Raw genomic sequence first — 21,646 nt, 5'->3', positions numbered from 1 at the left:
GACTGAGGTGTGAGAGGCCCACTCATATTCTGTGCCAATTCAGGAAGCTCAAAGTGCTCAAGGAGCTGCTGATTCAGTTCCACAGAGGAATGATTGAGCCTGTCATCTCCACCTCCATAACGGTCTGGTTTGGTTCTGCAACCCAACAAGACAGAGACGGACTTCGGATGAGAATCAGAACTGCAGAAAAAACAATGGCTGCCAACCTGCCTTCCATTGAGGACCTGCACACTGCGTGAGTCAAAAAGAGGGCCGTGAAAATATCTACAGACCCCTTGCATCCTGGACATCAATTGTTTCAACTTCAGCCCTCAAAATGATGCTATAGAGCACTGCACACCAGAACAACTAGACACAAGGACAGTTTTCCCCCGAACACCATCCCTCTGCTAAACAAATAACTCCCTCACCACTGTGAAACTATTCACTAAGGCTGCATTACTATTAGTCTTCTCATCATTGTTCCTATCACCCACCTCCTCCCACTTATGACTGCAGGACTGTAACTCTGTTGCTTGTATCCTTATGATTTATATTGATATTGGTTGTTTCCTGATTGCTTATGTGTACCCTATGACTATCATTAAGTGCTGTACCTTATGATTCTTGATAAATGTATTTTTTCTTTTTATGTACACTGAGAGCATCTGCACCAAAGACAAATTCCTTGTGTGTTCAATCACACTTGGCCAATAAAGAATTCTGTTCTGTTCTGTTCTGTTCTGTTCTGTTCTATTCTATTCTATTCTATTCTATTCTATTCTATTATTTCTTATTCCATTCTATTCTATTGCATTCTATTCCTATTTCTTATTCTATTCTGAATTCTATTTCTTATTCTATTCTGAATTCTATTTCTTTCATTCTTTATTCTATTCTATTCTGCTCTAAGTTAGGGCCAACCACCTGACCTTCTCTTCCAGATTATGGGGAGAAAAGTCTTAGCAGATTTTGAACACCTTGAAACTGTTCTTGAAGGGGCCCAAAAAGATGGGAAAACTTAACTTTCCTACCAATACAATAAAGAGAATTGCTGCAAAGTAAAATGATGTATTGGTGAGCTTTGCTGCAGAGGTTTTGTGACCCTCAAACTAAAAGTGTGTGAAGCTCAATCATAACCCATAACTTATTCAAAGAAGAAGAAGAAGAGGTATTTCCTCCTAATTCGAGAAGATTAGCTTCCTTGGGCCTTGAGATAGCTGTCCTGAGTCCAAGATAACATTTTAATTTTAGAGATGAAGTGGTTAGAGTGACATTCCAAAGTCAAAAGCTAAATGTTTTGTGCATTCTTAGTGTTTTGTTGCATGAAAAGAAAGCCACAGGAAAATATACTGATCTGCACTTATGCATTGGCCAGTTAATTCCCACTAGTTAGTAAGACTGGATCTGGAACTTTTTCATTTCATTAGATTTTCTGTCCTGCCCATGCCACCTAGCTAAAAACAGCATGCCTTCCATTGAGGACCTACATATACTGCACAGGCCAGAAAGAGGCCCGAGAAAATATCTACAGACCCCTCATATCCTGGACATAAATAGTTTCAACTCCTACCCTCAAAAGACACTATAGAGCACTGCACACCAAGACAACTAGACACAAGGACAGTTTTTTTCCCCGTGCCATCACTCTCCTATACAACTAATTCCCACAACACTGTCAAACTATCGAGTAGGGCTGTATTGTCCTTCCCATCTTTCTTAATACCTATTTCCTTAGCTTCTTATGACCCTCACTTTGTTGCTTGGATCTTACGACTTATATCGTTTTATTTAATATCCTAGTATGATTTACGTTGATTGCTTATTTAGTATCCTATGACTATCATTGTGTGTTGTATCTTATGATTTATGAGGAATGTATTTTTATGATGATTATGATCATGATTGATCACTTGTTGCTTGTATGTACACTGAGAGCTTATGCACCGGAGAGAAATTCCTTGTGTGTCCAATCACACTTGGCCAATAAAGGATCCTATTCTATTCTATTCTATTCTATTCTATTCTATTCCATTCCATTCCATTCTATTCTCAATAAAGATTCTATTCTATTCTAAAAACCTTATTCTATTCTAAATGCTTATTCTTATTCCTATGCTATTCTATTCTATTCTACTCTACTCTATTATGTATTTTTTATGTACACTGAGAGCTTATGCACCGGAGAGAAATTTCTTGTGCGTCCAATCACACTTGGCCAATAAAGAATTATATTCTGTTCTGTTCTGTTCTTTCCATATTCTATTCCTCTCTAAACTTTCTCATTCCTGAGAATCATGTCTTTATTAATCACTTGTCTAATTCACTTGGATTGCAGGTGCATACTTCTTCTACTGCAGTGGTTTTCTTCTACCCTTCCTTCCACAGGAGCACTTTGTCCCCACAAAGATCACGACATCGGATCATCTTAAGCAGTGGTGAAATTCAAATTTGTTTACTACTCGTTCTGTGGGCGTGGCTTGGTGGGCGTGGCAGGAGAAGAAATCTGTAAAATCCCCATTCCCTCCTGATCAGCTGGGACTTGGGAGGCAGAGACTAGATGTGGGCGGGGCCAGCCAGAGGTGGTTTTTGCCGGTTATCCAAACTACTCTAAGTTTCTGCTACTGGTTCTCCAGAACCGGTCAGAGCCTGCTGAATTTCACCCCTGATCTTAACCAACCATGGCCAGGGAACGAATCACTAACCATCCCATCCCTGGATGCGCTATATACTATTGTTGGGAAACAGGCATTGCCTTGTAATTATACAGTCCTCCCAAATACTTTCTGTAATTTCCCAATTCTTAGGAATTATCTACTTTGGGGGCAAAATCCACAAGAGGCACTTACATTTTTGAACCCCCGATACAGAACCTGGAGTTCCTTCTTGGTGAATTTGCTCTGGGCTTCCAACAGTTCCAGAGCTTCCGGTCGATGTCGCACTGTGGCCATTTCGATTTCATCTTCGACGCTGTCTACGAAACCAAAGCAAAAAAGGAAAGATTACCAAGGAGGAATCCAGGCGTGGCAAAAATAGGTCTCCAATCATGACCACGCAAGCTGGAAAAGGAAAGAGATCTGGTAGGTTAGTTGCACCAACGTTCATCCACGAAAAGCAGCACCTGACAGTATTATTCCAGCTCTTTGCAATTGGCCATTCATTAATAACTGATAAAATGTCAGCAATAGGACTGGTTATGTAGAATAACTCATGTTTTCCCCCCAATCCTATAGTTCATAAACACTTGATGCAGGGAGCATCATGTCCTTTTCATGCTCTTTTGCATTTGCTCTTTTCCTCCCTTCCTTCCTTCCTTCCTTCCTTCCTTCCTTCCTTCCTTCCTTCCTCCCTTCCCTTCCCTTCCTTCCTTTCCTTCCTCTCTTCCTTTCTTTTAGGTGCCTGGAAGCTAAAACCAATGAAGAACTGTTGCAGAAACTGGATAGTGTCTACTTTAATTGGGGGGGAGGGAATAGGATTAGGGACATGAAAACAATGTTCCAATATTTGAGGGGCTGCCACAAAGAACTTATTCTCCAAAGCCCCTGAAGGCAGACAAGAAGCAACGGATGGAAACTCCTCAAGGAGAGAAGCAACCTGGAACTAAGGAGAAATTTCCTGACAGTGAGGACAATTAATCAGTTGAACAACTTTCCTCCAGAAGTTGTAAATGTTCCAGCAATTGAGACTTTTAAGAAGAGAGCGGACAAACGTTTGTCTGAAATGTTGTAGGGTTTCCTGCTGGAGCAGAAGGTTGGGCTAGAAGATATTTGAGGAGACATGCCAAGTCCTCAAATCCTGGTATACTAGTTTTTCTATTCTGATTGGTGTATTGTGTATGTCTAAAGCCTCCGACAACATCTATCATTTCACTAGGAAGAGAAATAAGCTGGACAGGCTGATACAGTTGATAAGCGTCTCCAATTTCTAGTCCCAGAAATCTTCTCTTGATTTGAGTGAATTTACTTGTTCCCACAGAGTTTTCCATGTGATCTCCCTTGACATTGCTAGGCTGTAATTATATACCAACGCTGAAAAAAAGTGCAGAAACCACCTTCACAATCTCAGCTGCTATTAAAACCAAAGTTACCAGTTCTTAAGTTTGGTCTTGTTGAAAAGAAATGCCTGCTGTCTATTTCACAACGTACATGCAAAGACCCGGGAAGAAAATTAAATATAATTTGGTTTGGTTTTTGTCATTTGGCATTCCTCCCTGGATATTTCAAATGAATATATTATTTGTTGAAATAGGAAAGCTAAACAATGCTGTTAAAATGATTTTAATGACCCAGTACAGAAACAATGGCAGAGTTCTCCTCTTTATGCAGGTCAACGAGAGTGCAGCGAAGAGGTTGAGATAGGGGTTGATTGACTGATTGTAAGCGGAATAAACACATCTGTAGGACTTTGCAAAACACAGGAGTGAAGAGGCCTTGAGAAAACAGTGTCAGAACTGCTGTGGGGACTTTTCCAAGTGACCATGGAAGCACAGACAACGTGGTTGCTCGGTGTTGTGGCCCACCAATGGCCAGCGGAGCTGGCAGCAGAGTCGGACAGTGAGGAGGTTGGGGAGGAACAGGGGCCAGTCCTGGAGGCTGCATCAGAGGCAGAGAGGGGGCCGAGACCGTCTGGCAGGGATCAGGTGCCTACAGAGCAGTGAGGCAGAGGAACAGCTGGAGCCTGTTCCCAGTGTGCGCATGCGCAGAGCTCCCAGAAGAAAAGAACAGTTCAGAAATCAGGGCCGACTTGGGAGTAAAGCCACAGGTGGACAAAGGGCCTCTCCCATGGGAAATAAAAGAGGAGCGAAAGGGGAGGGGGCTTTTGCAGGAAACTATTTGTTCGGTCAACCGTTAGATTGGTTTCAGGAGTGTGAAGATCTGTCCCTGAATCTCAGAGACTCTGTGCCAAGTCTTTCCTTGCACAGCACTTCATTTGGAAAATATCTACATGGCCGCTTTCCAAGCTAGATGAGGTCTGTAGTCCTAAATATTCCTTTGAAAGACTGTTTGCCAGGCCTTGGCTGAAGGTGAATGAGAGGAATTCACATTCGTTTAATAAAAGGGATTTTGTCAGGACCAGGAATCTGCCTCCTGCTTTTTGGGGAAGCCTCGGTCAGGACATTTGTTGAGGTGCCGTAGCAATTGTCCACATGGCTGAATTTAAAGACAAGACTTGGGAAGTCCCCACAGCTACTACGTGTTCTGGAACAGGGGTCTCCAATCTTGGCAACTTTAAGACTTGTGGACTTCAACTCCCATAATTCCTAAGCTAGCGGAAGCTGAAATCCACAAGTCTTCAAAGTTGCCAAGATTGGAGACCCCTGTGGGTCTGTGCTTCCCACAGCCCTAACCTTCCCTTCCTAAATATTAATCATTCCATATACCGCACAGTGCATACTAACTAATCCAATTTTCCAAAATCAAGCCTTTTTCGAATCGGCCCAATTTAAATATCTCCAATTTGCATGTGAGAATTAAATCATTTTTTACATTTTTTTTTAAAGAAAAGAAGTGGAAAGCAAGCACGGCTGCTCAATATTCAAGAGATTTAACAGACTCCAATTTTCAAGTCATGATAAACAGCCGGTGAGCATTTGCTAAAACCTGTCATGCAAACTGTATCGCAGGCATTTGGGGGACAGAGAGAGAGAGAAGCTTATGCGCCACTAATTTATAGCTTAAAATTTGTTCCTGACAGTACAATTTAAATGAAAGGGCTTCCAACTGCATTTCATTAAAAGATTATTTGATCGCTGTGGATTCTGTTCCTTATTTAATTCTATACAGAGCACATTTTATTCTTTTGTGAACCAAGAAAAACTGTCTGTAAAATATATTATTCCTGTGCTATATTAAGGTATTATCTTCATAATCTCTCTACGCTGAGTGTTGTTTTTAAAACTTTGCTTCCCGGTATTATAAGATTAAAGAAAGTAGGGTAATTTATTCCACCTTTTTTTTTTTTTTAGAAAACGAATGAAATCAATTTAATTACAGCAAATGACCATCAAAGTAAAAAGGAGAAAACGCAACAAAGAAAGTCAAACAGTCTAAAGCCTAAGACATTAACATTTTAGAACCAGAGAAGAATAAAATAAAATGCAAAAGAACAGAATAAAACATAAAGTAAAATAGAAATAAAGCCAAATAGAAAAATGGCAAATTAAAAGAGAAAACAAAGACATTGCAATGTCATCAGTCCAACTTGAAGGCATCTTAGATTTTATGGAACAGTGACGACAATTAACCAGTGGAACTCCTTGCCTCCAGAAGTTGTGGGCGCTCCATCATTGGAGGTTTTTAAGAAGAGAACGGACAGCCACCTGTCTGGAATGGTATAGGGTCTCCCACTTGAGCAGGGGGCTGGACTAGAAGACCTCCAAGGTCCCTTCCCGCTCTATTCTGATTGATTGATTGATTGATTGAACCTGCTGAAGATAGAAGCAATGCAGTTCTGTTGGTGGTGTTAGAAATGGTAGAAAATTTCATACCATAGAATGATATAAGGTGCATTTTATAGAAACAAGTATATTGAAAGAGTAATATGTATAGAAGAATATAAATACAGATTACCATATGTGTAGATGAAAAATGTGTATAGATAGATAGATAGATAGAGATAGAGATATATAAAGGTATGCTTGTACAAATAAAAAGAGTATAATGGAGGCTTAATGATGTGGAAATGTTGTAAATATATTTGTGTTTTTTAAAAATGGAAAAAAAAACATTTAATAAAAACATTTTTAAAAAAAGAAATGGTAGGAAATCAGAGATGGAGATTTTGTCCAAGGGGAAAAATATATCTGGGCATGGAAAATGGCAGGGAAAGAATAGATGCGAAAGAGTTTTGAGTTTGATCGGATCGCTGCTTTAAAGAGTTGCAAACGGTGTTACAGTTTGTTATTCCTTTGCCATTTATTCCTCAGAGCCATCGTGGTTCCTTAATTCATAGAAGAAGAAAAGGGATATTGGAACCAAGCAGGGACGTTCATGGTTTGTAAGTCAGCTGCACTTCCGGGCTGATCATCATTAACTCGTCCTTGTTTAGCAAAATCAGGCACCGATCTGGGCTCAGAGATATTTCTACGCCTGGGAGAATGCCAAAGAAGTTTTTGGTGGTACAACACAATTAAAAAGGGGCAGAAAACAAACCAGTCCCAGGCACTTCCAAGGGAGATGTAGATGGTCTCTTATTGTAAAGAGAAAGAGGGGGGGGGGGAGTTTGGGGAGGCGGAATGGCGTATCCTGAAAAGGCCACCACTAGTAGACCAGCTGGAGTACTGAGAAGTCGCCTTCCGCACCCAACGTTTGATGTTCTGTTTTTTAGCCAGAAGCATTTGCTCCGTCCAAGTGATGGACAATACTGATAGTGTAAATGAGATACTAAAGATGATCCATGCTGGAATGGAAGCGAGCATATCTGGATAATTTTATCCTCTGTCTTAGAGGTGCCAATTTTCCAATTTCATCCCACGCCTGCTTCGCAGTCGGATTCTAGCTGTCTCCAACACAGTTTTCAGTTAAGGCAAAGGGTTCATGTCAGGGTTCCAAAGAGCATCCGAAAGTAAATCAGAGTTTACCAAGGCAAAATATTGCTCAAAGTCCCAATTGATTAAGAGAGCCATGTTGGCACATCTGGGAAAACCCGAATCTGAAAGCTTCCCGGTTTTCCCCACCCAGTTGATAGTTCAAGATCTTGCCCCCACCCCACCCACAAGTCCATCCCATGGTCTGATCTCCAACTGCCACGTTGGCAGCTTCCACCCATCCAGTTCCGGCCAGGTGCAGAGGTGCAAAGGCAAAGGATGACCTTGGCTTTCTAGAAAGAATATTGTTATGACTACATCGCATCTAACTCCATACAATCTCCCCTCCCATTTCCCCACAATAGAAAATGCATAGGAGAATAATAGAAAGTGGGGCAGGACAAAGATCCAAAAGATAAGATGGCTGCAGGCCTGACATCCTTTTTTTTTAAACAGAGAGGCAGTTAAAGCTACGGTAAATAAAAATTCTGGGGTCCCTGATCTATGCCAAATGTTGTCTTGTCCTGCTCGCTCCCATTTAACTGCTGAAAAATACAAGCCCATCAAAATGGAAGGCTAAGGAAAAGAGGGATGAATTCTACATGTTGTTTTTCTTTTCACACATTTTTACTGGCAGGGCCTAATATTCACCCTCTATTAAAATGACCACTGGCTAATCCCAGTAGCATTATTTAAACCTCCCAAGACTTTGGTGAGGAGGCAGTAATTTTTCACTTTTGCAAGGGAAACTTCCGTGCCAGGTTTTTCCCATTGATTGTTTCTTTTTAAAATATATTTTACTTCTTTTTACCCTGTTTAACTTCTTCCCCTTCCTCCCAGCCCTCCCTTTTCCTTTTTCTCCTTCTCTCCTTTTCTCCTCCTCCCTCTCCATCACGCAATTCCAAGAACATTGGTTTTATTTTCTTCCTTCCCCCACTTTCTCAAAAAACTGCATCAGTAGAAATCTAATACTAAGAAAAATACATAGCATGAGCATTGCTTTAGATCAGTTAGAGGTGTCTTTTGTCAAAGCAGAATGATAATTTTTGGAGCCAGTTTAGACAATCTGGTGCTTAACACATCCACAGTTTTTAATGCCTTGATCGTTCCAAAGACTAAGAAAATGGCCACAAAGTCTCATCCTTAACATGGGGGTAGAGAGCCCTTCACATTTGAATCCAAACTGCCCTGCAGCCCCACAACAGAACCTCTTTCCAGAAACTTTGTGGAGTGAACTTCAACATGTTTAACCCAGAATGGTCAATCCAGAATCATGTTAACAGTAACATCAGTGTTGGTTTCATGGGTGGTGTTGCATGTTCTCGTTCTGTTCTATGGTTAAATACAGCGGGGCTCCATTCCTGGCACAAGGAAAAGCTGATTTTCAGTGGAGAATCCCTTTTGCCGTGTCCTTCAGTTTCAACAGTGAGTTACGTTGTACTGCAGGGCTACAGAATTATGTTCAAACATAGGGAAGAAGACAAGCTTTTACTAAGAGATGTTGGCTGCAGTAAAGTCAGGCTAGATCTAGGTTTCCCACACACCAAGGATACGGAAAGGTTTCCCCTCATCCCAGCCTTCCCTGGCCCCATGACCAGCCCATCTTCAGCCAATCGGAACTCGCTGAAGTGTTTTGAGAAAACTGAGATGTTTTGGGGTAATCTACATTTTTTCTCAGGGAGCCTGGCCTTGGATGCTGGTACAGACTGGTCCTTATCATATGTCATTCACTCCTCCTTATTTCCCATCATGGTTGTGGTCCACGGGAAGCCTGTGGGGCGGGCAGCAGAGTCGGAGAGTGAGGAGGTTGGGGAGGAAGATGGGCCAGTCCTGGAGTCTGGGGAAGGCTCGGATGAGGGCTCTGCATCGGAAGCAGAGAGGGGGCCAGGGCCATCTGGGAATTATGCACTGCCTCTGGAGCAAGGCAGAGGAACATCAGCGAGGCAGAGGAACAAGGGGAGCCTGTTCCCAGTGCGCTCATGCGCAGAGCTGCCAGAAGGCAAGAACAGTTAAGACAAAAGGAGCAAGGCTTGGAGGTGATTGGCCCCTCCCATAGGACATAAAGGAGGAGCAAAGGTACGTGAGCCTTTGCAGAAAGCAACTTTGTTCGTTCTGGTCGGTTTAAACTCTGAAGCTCCGTTTTGACTCTGTGCTCCCTGTGGCCTTGCCAAGCTCATTGCCCATTAGGTCTTTGGCAGCGTTTCAAGGGAGATAAAGGTGGGTGCTTATCAGCCTTATCCCGAAAGACTTTGGCAGACTTCAGCCAGACTCTTTACAAACTATTTGTGACTCATTACGGGCTTTGAATGAACATAATTCACAGCTGTTGAAATAAAAAGAGGGTTTTAGGGGCAAAGTACTGCCTCAGGAAGCCTAGGTCAGGACAATCACATGAACACAAAGCTTTATTGCCCAACTCTCCTTGCCTCCCACACCTTTTCCTAGCCTTTGATGGCAGGATGCCCGTGAAGCACCAAGCCGAATCCGGCAGGCCTGACAGGTACATACATCCTAGGAAACATGCAATTTAAATAGCAAAAAGCTTTTCAATGGGAAAAGGAAAAAAAACTTGCTTTGAATGGCAGGAGAGGTCGATTTGGAAGATGAACAGCGCAAGAGCTTCATAAGCCGCTCTTTAATGCTGTGTTTCGAGCTGCTCGGGCTGTAGAGGAAACCTAGAAGATACATCACCAAGGCCAAGTTTAGGTTAGAAGAAGACATTGACAGGTGGACAATAGACATATTTGCCCTTGGAAGAAGTCGGCCCAAGTTGCAAGCAGGAGGACATTCCCAGCTAAGTAAGTAAGCCAAAGTGCCTTGTTGATGCCAGACACCGAGGAAGTGGCTGCACTATCATTACCGTATTTTTGGAGTATAAGACGCTCGGAAGTATAAGACGCACCTAGCTTTTGGGGAGGAAAACAAGGGAAAAACATCTGCTTCTGCCTCCCAGCAATTTGCCTCCTTGCAACAAACAGCAAACAGTACAGACGATATACACTGTTTGTGGGGTTACATTTCAGACTATACTCATACAGATGCTGTTAAAATTGATGTGCTTTCTGGAAGTATAGTTGTTCTCTGCTATTTAAATGGAGATACAATAGCCCTGGGCCTCTTCAGATCAAGCATTTATTTTAAAAAGCTTCTTCATTTTGTTTAAGTTTAAGTTGTCCAGAACAATAATAGAGCAGTCTTTAAAAAATAAGTCTAATAATTTGAACCTTCTATAGACATTTATAGTTATTGACTTACCTCCTTGCAGCAAACAGCCTGTTTCAGTTTAGCCTTTTTAGAAGAAAGAAATATCTGCTTCTGCCTCCCAGCAATTTGCCTCATGGAGCAAACAGCAAGTTTCACTTTCAATTCCAGCATGGGTCTCCCGATCATCAGCTGTTTTAGGCTGCAAGGATTGCTATAGTCTATTGCAGCCTCTGCAAGCCCAATTTCCCCGTTTGCTGCAAGGAGGCAGATTGCTGGGAGGTGTGTTTTATACTCTGAAAAATACGGTAATTAATCTCTAGACAAGGGATAGATCTTATGTACAGGTAGTCCTCGACTTACAACAGTTGATTTACTGACCGTTTGAAGTTACAACTGCACCGAAAACAGTGGGTTGTTGGACTGTTTTTCACACTTACGACCTTTTCAGCACCCCCATGGTCATGGAATCAGAATGCAGATGCTTGACAGCTGGCCCATATTTATGACGGTCGCAGTGCTCCCCTTTGGTGACCATCTGACAAGCAAAGCCCAGGGGGAAGCCAGATTCACTTAATGACTGTGTCACTGATTTAACGACTGTTGTGATTCCCTTAGCAAAGACAGCAAAAGAAAAGCCATAAAATGAAATGGGGCAAAGCTCACTTAACAAATGCCTCACTTAGCAACAGAAATGCTGGGCTCAATGGTGGTCGTAAGTCGAGGACTACCTGCAACTGGCCTAGGCGTTGAGTACAGAGAGTCCTCGACTTACAGCCTTTGGTTTAGTGACTGTTTGAAATTACAAGAGTGACTTAGGGACAGTTTTTATACTTACGGCCACTGTGGTCACATGATCAAAATCCAGCCAATTGGCAACTGGCATGTATTTATGGCGGTCACGTGATCACCATTTGTGACCATTTCCGACCAGGGAAGTCGATTGGGGGGGAGACGTATTTGCTTAATGACCACAAGTTTTACTTAACAACTGCAGTGATTCACTCAACAACCACGGCAAAAAAATAAGAGTGTAAAATTGGATGCAACTCAATCCCCTTGCGCTGCAGTGCAGCTTTTGGTCGTAAGTCGAGAACTACCTGTGGAACAGAAGTCCACCTTTTCCCCGCCAGAGAATGGCATCAAACGGGATGCCCGTTCTTTAGTCAGGACCCATCATAACCGGCTGGTACCGTTTTGCTTTTCCTTGCCATGCGACAATTCCCTGCTTTTTTTACATCTTTTTGGAAATTCTTAATCAATGAGACACGTGTGTGTGTGTTTGTGTGTGTGTGTGTGTGTGTGTGTGTGTGTGTGTGTTTCCTCAGCAAGCCACAATAAGCCTCCGCGTTGCTTCTTTGGTCATTAGAAAACTCAAATAAAAGTAACGGAATGTCCAGGATTTCTGGAGAATTCAAATGACGAACGTGATTATCACAGCCTCCGTGTTTTGCTTGCCCTTCCTAGCAATTTCAGTTTCTTGCCCCCTACAGCTGAGCTCTCCCAACCTTGGCCACTTTAAGGCTTGTGTTTACAGGCTCCCACTCCCAGAATTCCCCAGCCAGCGGATGCCACGGTGGGAGACCCCTAACCTACAGCCTATGCATTATGAAAAGAGAGCAGGCTACATCTCATTCACGCTTCAGCTCTGGAGTGTCCACCAAGTGTGAGAAAAAAAGAAAGAAATCTTGACCTTTTTTTTAAACCCTTTGAAATCTACAAAAAGGGACTCTTAAATTTTATGCCAGGGTAAATATATGAGTATTTTAAAGTGCTATGAGCTACTCTTGGTTTTACTAAGATAAGCAACTATTTATATGAACAATTGGATGTTGTCATCTCAAATGACCATGAAATATCCTGTGGGAAGCCGCCCAACCGTCCCAGAAGAATGAAATATTTTGGGGTATATTAAAGTAAAGGCAAAGGGAAAGGTTCCCCTCATACATATGTGCTAGTCGTTCCCGACTCTAGGGGGTGGTGCTCATCTCCGTTTCAAAGCCAAAGAGCCAGCGCTGTCCGAAGACGTCTCTGAGGTCATGTGGCCGGCATGACTCAACACCAAAGGTGCACAGAACGCTGTTCCCTTCCCACCAAAGGTGGTTCCTATTTTTCTACTTGCATTTTTAGGTGCTTTCGAATTGCTAGGTTGGCAGAAGCTGGGACAAGTCACGGGAGCTCACTCTGTTATGCGGCACTAAGGATTCGAACCGCCGAACTGCCGATCTTTCTGATAGACAAGCTCAGCATCTTAGCCACTGAGCCACCACAATTACACATGACTGACAGGATTAGGACCAAGGAAGCCGATAATTAAGACCTGTAGAAAAATCCTTGCACCCATCAAGCTAATTGTTCAGCTCTCCCAGAATCACATGCTGGTTCTTATCTTCAATAAACTTCTTTCCAATCAACCTCCATTTTATTTCCAGATTGAAACTGCCCCGCATTTCTCTTCCTACAATCCTAAATAATAATAATAATAATAATAATAATAATAATAATAATAATAATAATAATAATAATAATAATAATAATAATAATAATAATAATAATAATAATAATAATAATAATAATAATAATAATAATAATAATAATAATAATTTTATTTGATTAGCCGCAACCCTCTCCCGAAGGACTCGGGGCGGCGTACAATCAAAACAGATAAAATACAGATAAGGACAAACATACATACAGAAGAAACAAAGACATATACATGTGCATGTGCATGTGCATGTGCACATGTGCATGTGCATGTGCATGTGCACATGTGCATGTGCATGTGCATAAATATATCTCAGTGGCTTTTCAGGTGTGCCCCAAAATTGTGATGACCTGGGGCATAAAATAAGAGATAAGCACACAGAAGTAAAAGTAAATACTTCAAGCCGTCGGGAGGAATGCAGGCCCCAACTCTACGCTGGGTGAACTAAGTGTTCGTTACCGATAAATGCTCCTCCCAACTGCCTCTCCTTTAAGCTCCATCCCCAGGTGTGCCCTGTGAAGGGAATTGAGGGTCTTTCCTTCCTCATCAGCCACGCAACAGACGTTGCTCTCTTCTCCGTTTTTCCCAGCGTGCCCTAGGATGAGGAGGGGGTGAGCCTTGGCCTTCATCTGAATGCCCTCTCCTTTGTTCTGCCTCTCCCCTGCTCTCCCCTTCCCCAGTTTCCTCCACAGCCAAGGGAGCCCCTCTCCCGCTCTCTGTCAACTGTTCGTCTTCCATCTCAGAGTCAGACTCCGACGGGAGGCACGACAAAAACAGAGTTGACCATCCTTTGCTAGATTCACCCTGGATTTGATCTTCAAAGGCTATATTTGGAAGCTCAGTTTTGACTAAAAACGAAGCTGGGCCACAGAAACATCTCCAAGGAAAGGTTTGGTCAAATGTATAATCAAGTAATGTATCTGAGAAGATTCCTCCGAGAGACTCTGAGGTTCAATTCAGCTCTCCCAGAGTCTCAAGCATTTGAAAAATGCTTCAGGACTTCAGTAGCCCAGACTCTTCTGCACCATATATTGGCTGAAAAAGATAATATTCGGAGCACATGTTTTCTTCTTGTATAATAAACGAGGCAAGAAAAGGTCAGGATAAAAAGCAGACAAACAACTTCTGGTCTTTGCTAGCTTCCAAAGTGATGTCACTTCTTATTGAGCGAAAAGCTGCCCTTCATAGTTATTTAATTGTCCAAAACATGCATTTGTTCCTTTTTTATCGTAAAAATAATCCACAGTCTTTCACAGTCCTGTGGAAAACATGGAAACGGAGTAGTTGGTTTTAGATATATTGATTAAAGTGTGTGGTTTGGCTCTTGAATTTTCCTTTGTAAAGAAAAGCAATAAATATAAAACTATAAATTTTCTTTATCCTTATGAACCGCTTCAGCTCTGCGCCTTTTATCTTTCCCAAAGAAAATATGGTTGCCATATTCTTGGGTGAAGAACAGAGTCCCTCGGTGTAAGATTTATTTGCCTACATTTTTTATTTTTCCACCTGAGAGGATCCAGGTACGTCCTGCGTGTTCTCATCATCTTGGCTACGCTAAACAGAGTGGTTGGCACAGGAATATGAAGCCGTGGGACGCATCGGTGGCTTATTTTCCTCCTCTCCTCTGCCTTCTCTGTGTATTTCACTGCCTCCTTCTATTTATTTATTCTGTGAAAGAAAACGAGCAGACTTTCTGCCGTAAATCCTGTTTTGTTACATGCCGCTGCTAGAATTGCGGCTGCTTCTGCCTAAATCACGTCTAGAGGAGGGACCCAGACAAAAGAAACAGCCCCAGTTCCTTCGGAGGCACTTGGCCTCCTGTGAATCAGTCCGTATTTCAAAGTCACTGCAGATGACTGAACTCCATCTGCTGAGAAAAAAACAGTTACAGTTCACACGTTAGCTGCCAGTTTCCAAACAGGATGCCCTGTTGGATAGACAGCAGAAGAAGATTATATACATTCTCTCTTTATGCTGGGTGAAAGCAGAAACTAGAAAAGGAACATCCGCTCTGCAGCTTCCCATCCAAGGCAAGGAAGAACACACACACACACACACACACACACACACACACACACACACACTGTTTCCCCCAAAATAAGACCTCCCCTAAAATAAGGCCAAGTGCTTATTTCTGGGGTCAAAAGAAAATAAGATCCTGTCTTATTTTCAGGGAAACACGGTATATAATTATATAATACAGTATCTGCTCCTTCCTCCTCTTCCTCCTCCCTCCTCTTCCTCTTCCTCCTGCTCCTTCTTCTATTCCTCCTCCTCCTCTTCCTCCTCTTCCTCCTCTTCCTCCTGCTCTTTCTCCTCTTCCTCCTTCCTCCTCCTCCTCCTCTCCCTCCTGCTCCTCCTCCCTCCTCTTCCTCCTGCTCCATCTCCTTCTTTTTTTTCCTCCTTCATCTTCCTCCTCCTCCTTCCTTCTCCTGCTCCTCCTGCTCCTCCTCCTTCCTCCTCCTCTTTTACCACTTCTGGTATCAAGGAAAAGGTTCTGGTTCCCGAACTTCTGGCGGCCTCAACCATTGTGGCTTGATGCTGTTGTAGGATGTCTTTGATTCTGTCTCTCCATCTTCTTCTGGGTCTACCTCGTGTTCTTTGACCTTCTCTTCTTTTTGTATATGCCTTGTATGGCATGCACTTGTATTACTTCTATTTATAATACATAATTTCTTATATGAAAAGGGAAAGTTTCTAATTTCCAAACCACATTGAAATCTGTAGAGGCCAGCATTCAATATTATAACTGGATTTATCTAAGTCAACCCAAACTATTTTTAAAAAATTTGTTCAGGTATTTATCCTGACTATTTCATATTTATTCTTCCAGGGATTCAACTAAAGAAAGAAAAGATACCATTAATTGAACTTAGTCATCTGTGACTGAATTTCTAAAGGCAGATTTTATACCTAATGTGGAGCAAAACTCATGTAACACTTTGTCTTTCTCTTAAAACCTTTTCAGATCCCTAATTATCACCAATTACTGCAATTACATCACCTTCTGTGGCCAATATAGACAGACCAGCTACAAGAAAGACCTTATACTTCTTATTGATTAAAAACCTTTATTCCATCATCTAACCGTGTCTCCTGGACAAGCAAAAATAGTGGGGAATCCCAAAAGGGTCAGGATCGCAGCCGTGACCATCAACTTTGATCTCTGCCCCATTTTTTAAACTTGGGATGAGATGGCCTGACCTCCCACAGGATCTGAAACAGAAAGTCCCATTCAACATAATCAGAAACTTCAAAAAGTACCTTGAAGTACTTTTGGAATCATCTGTACCTCCCACCAAGGAAATAATTTTCCTGATTGTCCAGAACTGTCACAATTTAGGGAAGGTCCATAACTAGCCATTAAAAATACAACAAAGACAGATAAAAAACATGGATTTTTTTTTTAAAAAAAGCAGCAGACAGACCTCAGTCAATTTGTAATCTGAAGAGGACAATAGATGCTTCTAGAAGCCATAACAAATGATAATATTTTTCAAATGTCTTCAGGGGGTCTGAAAATTGGTCATAAAGAAGGAACCCAGGAACCTCATGGTCATAAAAAGATCCCTGTTTTACAACAATAGGACATATGAGGGCTATTCACTACTGGGTGTAAAGTGGACATGGATTTAGTTTCAATTTGCAAATCAGAGCATAGATAAGTGGGACACTCATCTACAAGGAAGGTATATCTGCATTCTGACCAAGAGCATGAAACAAACTCCTTGTCCCGACAAAAAACCCTTTTATTAATTGATTGTGAATTCCTCTCATTCGCATCCAGCAAAGTCTTTCAAGGGAGGATTTACAGTCACAGACCTTCTCTGGCTTGGAGAGCTGCCAGGCCGACATCTGCAAAACTTGGCCAGGAGTCTCGGAGAGTCACGAACCAATGAAGGGAACCAATGAAGGGCTCTGCGCATGCACACACTGGGAACAGGCTCCAGCTGTTCTTCTGCCTCACTGATGTCTGACTCAAAAGGCAGCTGATAACTGTCAGATGGCCTCAGCCCCCTCTCTGCCTCCGACGCAGAGCCCTCCTCAGAGCCTTCCCCAGACTCCAGGACTGGCCCAGGTTCCTCCCCAACCTCCTCACTGTCCGACTCTGCTGCCCGCTCCTCTGGCCACTGGTGGGCCACAACAATCTGCCAGATGTCAGATCAATGAATAACTGATTGATTTCGGCCAGGTGGAAGAATATCTGGACCTTCACCCTAAATTATTTTTTAAAAGCATCCTGAGATTACACTCAGGAAAGTTAATGCCGGGAAATCCCATATTTTTCCAGGTTACCCCCCCCCCACAAAGTAACTCTTAACATTATTTTATTTCTCCTTCAGAGCTGAAAATGAGCTTTCTCTGCTCCAAGGTGGCAAAATCATGTTGTTCTGAAACAAAACAAAGCAAAACTATTAAAAAAAAAACCACCTTCAGCAAAATCATTTTCAAGAGAAACCAAAGAAGATAGATGTAAAAAGCCTCTAGACAGACTAAATACAGTATGAAACAGAAAAAAAGCTCCCCTGATTTTAAATCACCGTTCCATCACAAAAGCCCTCTAAGTTTTTACTTTTCATTTATTCTCTGCTGGAAACAGAAAAATATGTTTAAGACAAGGGTGCTCTATCATCACTCTCGGCATGAAAAAAATGCTAAGCATTCCTTGATTTAAGAATGAAGTGGAAAGGCTGAGATTACCTTAATTCAAGAACTTCTGCTTGAGTTGGCTTGCATTCGTTTATCTATGCTTTCCTTTCCACCTGTTCCTCAGCTGGCTTTTATTTTAGCATCTGCACCTACAGAGAGGAATTGCCAAGGTGTTTACTCTTTATAAGGATGGCAAGGAAGGCACCCCTTTTACATAAACCTACTGCAATCAACATATGAAAATGCAATGGCGACAATTTGCCTTAAATGATCTCAAAGTGGAAATCAACATAAAGTGAGGGACATACCTATCACTGGTCCTTTCCTGCCTTGAAGAAGTATTTTGCAAATTAGACTGGGCCAAAACTGTAATAAAAAAATCAATGGCGCCTGTTTAAGTCACTTAAGATTTACAGATTATGTTGTTCTCTTCTCACAAGACCCAAGGTAGCTTACAAAGAGTGCACAAAGCAGGAAAACTCACTTAAAAACCGAGATTTGGTGTTCAACTGTGGTCGTAAGTCAAGGACCTGTCTGTAGAACATATGACAAATCACTGCCTTCTCCTCAATCACTCCACATTATCTCTCTCCTTGCGTTTTGTTTTCAATCGTTTGTGCACTTCCATAAATCGGACCAAAATTGCGTTTAGGTTCCGCTGTCACACACAACTGATCAAGGAGTTGTATCTTGATGGATGATGCATCACAGAAAGAAGGTTCTGGTTATCACTTATAAGTTCTGTAGAAAGTCAGCGCCTGCCCTTCCTAGAAGAATGAAATATTTTGGGAAATATTGAAGGGGGGGGGGGGGGAAAGGCAGAATATTATATTTCTCCAAAGGGAGAAATATGTTTTATTTAGAGGCAGAAAGCAGCCCCCACTTTTCTTCATAGCCCACAGCAGAATGTCAGCACTTAAGAGATAAAGAGCTTACTGAAAGAGGAAGACAAGTATCTAGATAGCTCTATTCATAGGCAAAGCAAATACTGCAGCCAGAAATCCATTTTGAAACTCCCTGCAGCAAAGTCTGAAGCAAAGGCAGAGTTGGTAGGGTTAGAAGCAGCCCCCTCACTCAAGATCCAACCCAGGGCAGAAGTCACTAAAGCCACAGTAGGAATCGCTCAACTCCTTTTCAGAGCACAAGCACTTTCATTGCATCACACCCAGAGCAGCCCAAACTTCAACCAAAGGTAGCTCACACAAACACCTGGGATTTGCATTTCCTCCTTTACCTATAGAACCATCTTTCATCCTCTTCCTCTAATGACCCCATAATCCCTTGCAGGGTGGAGTCTGGGCAATTGAATGGAACGGAATGGGGAGTGTTTACTGGCCGGATGCCTTTCCTATTGCTAGGGTGGAGTTTTGTTCAGCAGATATAGTCTCATTGTGCCCAGACAGAGGAATATCTGCCTGTACCTAGGATTGAACTCACAGCCACCGCACCACTCCCTATAGAGCCAGTTATGACCCTTACATAACCCCTACATGGGCCCGTGGGAGTCTGACAACAGCCAATAGAATACATGTTCTTGCACAGGAACAGGAAGCTCAAGTGCAAAGCCCAAGAGAAGGTATAAAAACCATCCACTCTCATATCCATTTTTGGAAAGATGGTTTATTGATGAAGCCCAGCACCACAAACCCACATCGTTCTGCTTCATCAATAAACCATCTTTCCAATCAGCCTCCGTGTTTCCAGTCTCTTTCTCCCAGAACCGAACCAGATGGATATTTCTTCCCACAGTCCTTTCATGGGGCCTAGTGTGTTTCCCCTACTCCACCGATTTGCATCACCACGTTCAGCTCCCATCCATGAAACGGTGGAGCCTGATGGAACCAAGGAAGCTTCTCTTCTCTCCGTGACTTCTATGCCTCTCCACCCAGCCAGGTTTAAAAGAGCCCTTAACATCTGGATGTTCCCCCAGGCCTTGGGGTAGACCCGTGATGGTGAACCTCTGGCACATGTGCCAAAAGTGGCACATGAAGCCATGTCGCCCGGCACACCCACCCTTTCCTGTTGGTCTTCCAGGTTTCTGGCATGCACGCAGGCATCACAATCAGCTCTCCTTCACGCACACGGCAGTGCCGAAAACCAGTGTGCGCCTGCACGCCGGCCAGCTGATTTTCAGGCGTGCGTGTGTGCTACGACCTGGAAGTTCAGTTTTTCCGGAGTGTGGCGCCAACGAGCGCACACGTGCGTTTGCCTTGTTTCCGCGCAACCTTTTCGGCACTTGGTGCCCAAAAGGTTCACCATCACCGGGACAGACCACGGGGCAGTTTCCTTGTGGAACGGTGGATCTCTTTACAGGCGGACTTGTTTCTCTCTGCTTTTATACGGTCCCAGGCTGTTTTATTTTAATATTGCATGCCGCCCAGAATGGAGAGTGACGGAATTGGGTAAATGCTGTAATAAATAAACAAGAAGAATTCATTGGAATACATGCCTAGAATGGGAAACCTATTCAGGGACTAGAAGAAGGATGATTGCAGAGGAAACCTGAACTGGAGGGATGAGAGGAATGGCTTCCAGCATTTTCTCTCGTTGCGAACAATGCTTGTTGCTCATAATAATAATAATAATAATAAATTTTATTTGATTAGCCGCAACCCTCTCCCGAAGGACTCGGGGCGGCGTACAATCAGAAGGATAAAATATACATAGGACACACATACATACGAAAAAAGGACAATTTCATTTGTGCGTGGAGGAGAGTAGACTTGTAAGTGAAAGACAATAAACACAGCTAAAAACACAATTAAAACACAGTTTAAAATCCCCTTAAATAAAATTGCTAAGTTAAAAACCCCTCAGGAGCGTAACGAAGTCATGGTTGAGCCAGGCCAGATATTTGAAAAAGGTGGGTCTTGAGCTTAACACGGAAGGAGCGGAGGTCAGTAGTGGTCCTAATATCCGGGGGGAGGTCATTCCACAGGGCTGGGCCCGCCACAGAGAAGGCTCTGCTCCTAGGCGCCGCCCCATGGCATTGTCTAGTGGACGGCACCTGGAGAAGTCCCTCTCTGTGCGAGCTCATGATTGTGCTACGCATCGAATACATCCCAGCCCTTCGACGTTGCTATTAAAAAAGTACAAACAAGATTAGTATCTCCTTAGGGAAAAGCCCAGAAGGCCAGCTGCAGACAGAGGAAATGTAGAGACCTATTTGCCTGGGTAAGGATGACACTTAAAATCAATATATTCTGGAGCACAACCAGGCTGGATTGTCATTTAAGCACAGAGAAAACAGCAACCTTTGCTACTGCAATTAAGTACACATAGAGTATTTAGTCAAAGACTCACGGTGGTTAATGGTGACACCCAGGAAGGTATGTTTGACTTTGCTAGCTATTCTAAAAGGCCGAGTATAAGAAACCACTTCGCTTGATGCACTCAAGAAATCCAACCTCAACAAAACCTACATGTTGGATAGCCATCTGTCTGGAACGGTATAGGGTTTCCTGCCTAGGCAGGGGGTTGGACTAGAAGGCCTCCAAGGTCCCTTCCAACTCTACTATTGTATTGTATTGTATTACATTCGTACCTTCCTGACGAGTCTATTTCCCGCTAACTGTTTAGGAAACAATTTAAGCAAAATGGACACAGAACCAAACTGAGGTGCAATAATGTATTTTGTGAAGATTAGACATTCCTAAAGCATTGAGAGCCCTATTTGATTTAGGGCCAAAGTAATGCAAGGACCAATGATTTCAAATGTCAGCCTGACGTCTTTTTGTGCTGAATGGCAAGACTAATATCAGAAGTTCACCTTATAGTTTGCCCCGGTCATAAATACATCACTCTTC

At 42.7% G+C, this 21,646-nt stretch overlaps 1 protein-coding gene across 9 annotated transcripts in view; it reads right to left on the bottom strand.

The window, feature by feature from the left end:
* The window catches only part of KCNIP4 (potassium voltage-gated channel interacting protein 4), a 234,428-nt gene that overhangs the window by 35,479 nt on the left and 177,303 nt on the right, over positions 1-21,646 (bottom strand). For 7 of the 9 annotated variants that reach the window (XM_081959033.1, XM_081959039.1, XM_081959038.1 and 4 more), the window contains exon 2: positions 2,829-2,953. In XM_081959033.1, the coding sequence (XP_081815159.1) occupies positions 2,829-2,953 (125 nt within the window). Of the gene's footprint in view, positions 1-2,828; positions 2,954-10,073; positions 10,180-21,646 lie in introns of all 9 variants that reach the window. The other 2 variants (XM_081959034.1, XM_081959035.1) reach the window with 1 other exon arrangement.

Source organism: Natrix helvetica (genome assembly GCF_964273705.1).
Source record: "Natrix helvetica genome assembly, chromosome: 7".
In the NCBI taxonomy this organism is placed as follows: Eukaryota; Metazoa; Chordata; class Lepidosauria; order Squamata; family Natricidae; genus Natrix; species Natrix helvetica.
The sequence above is the reverse complement of the archived record's forward strand: the minus strand, read 5'-3'. Positions and strand labels throughout refer to the sequence as shown.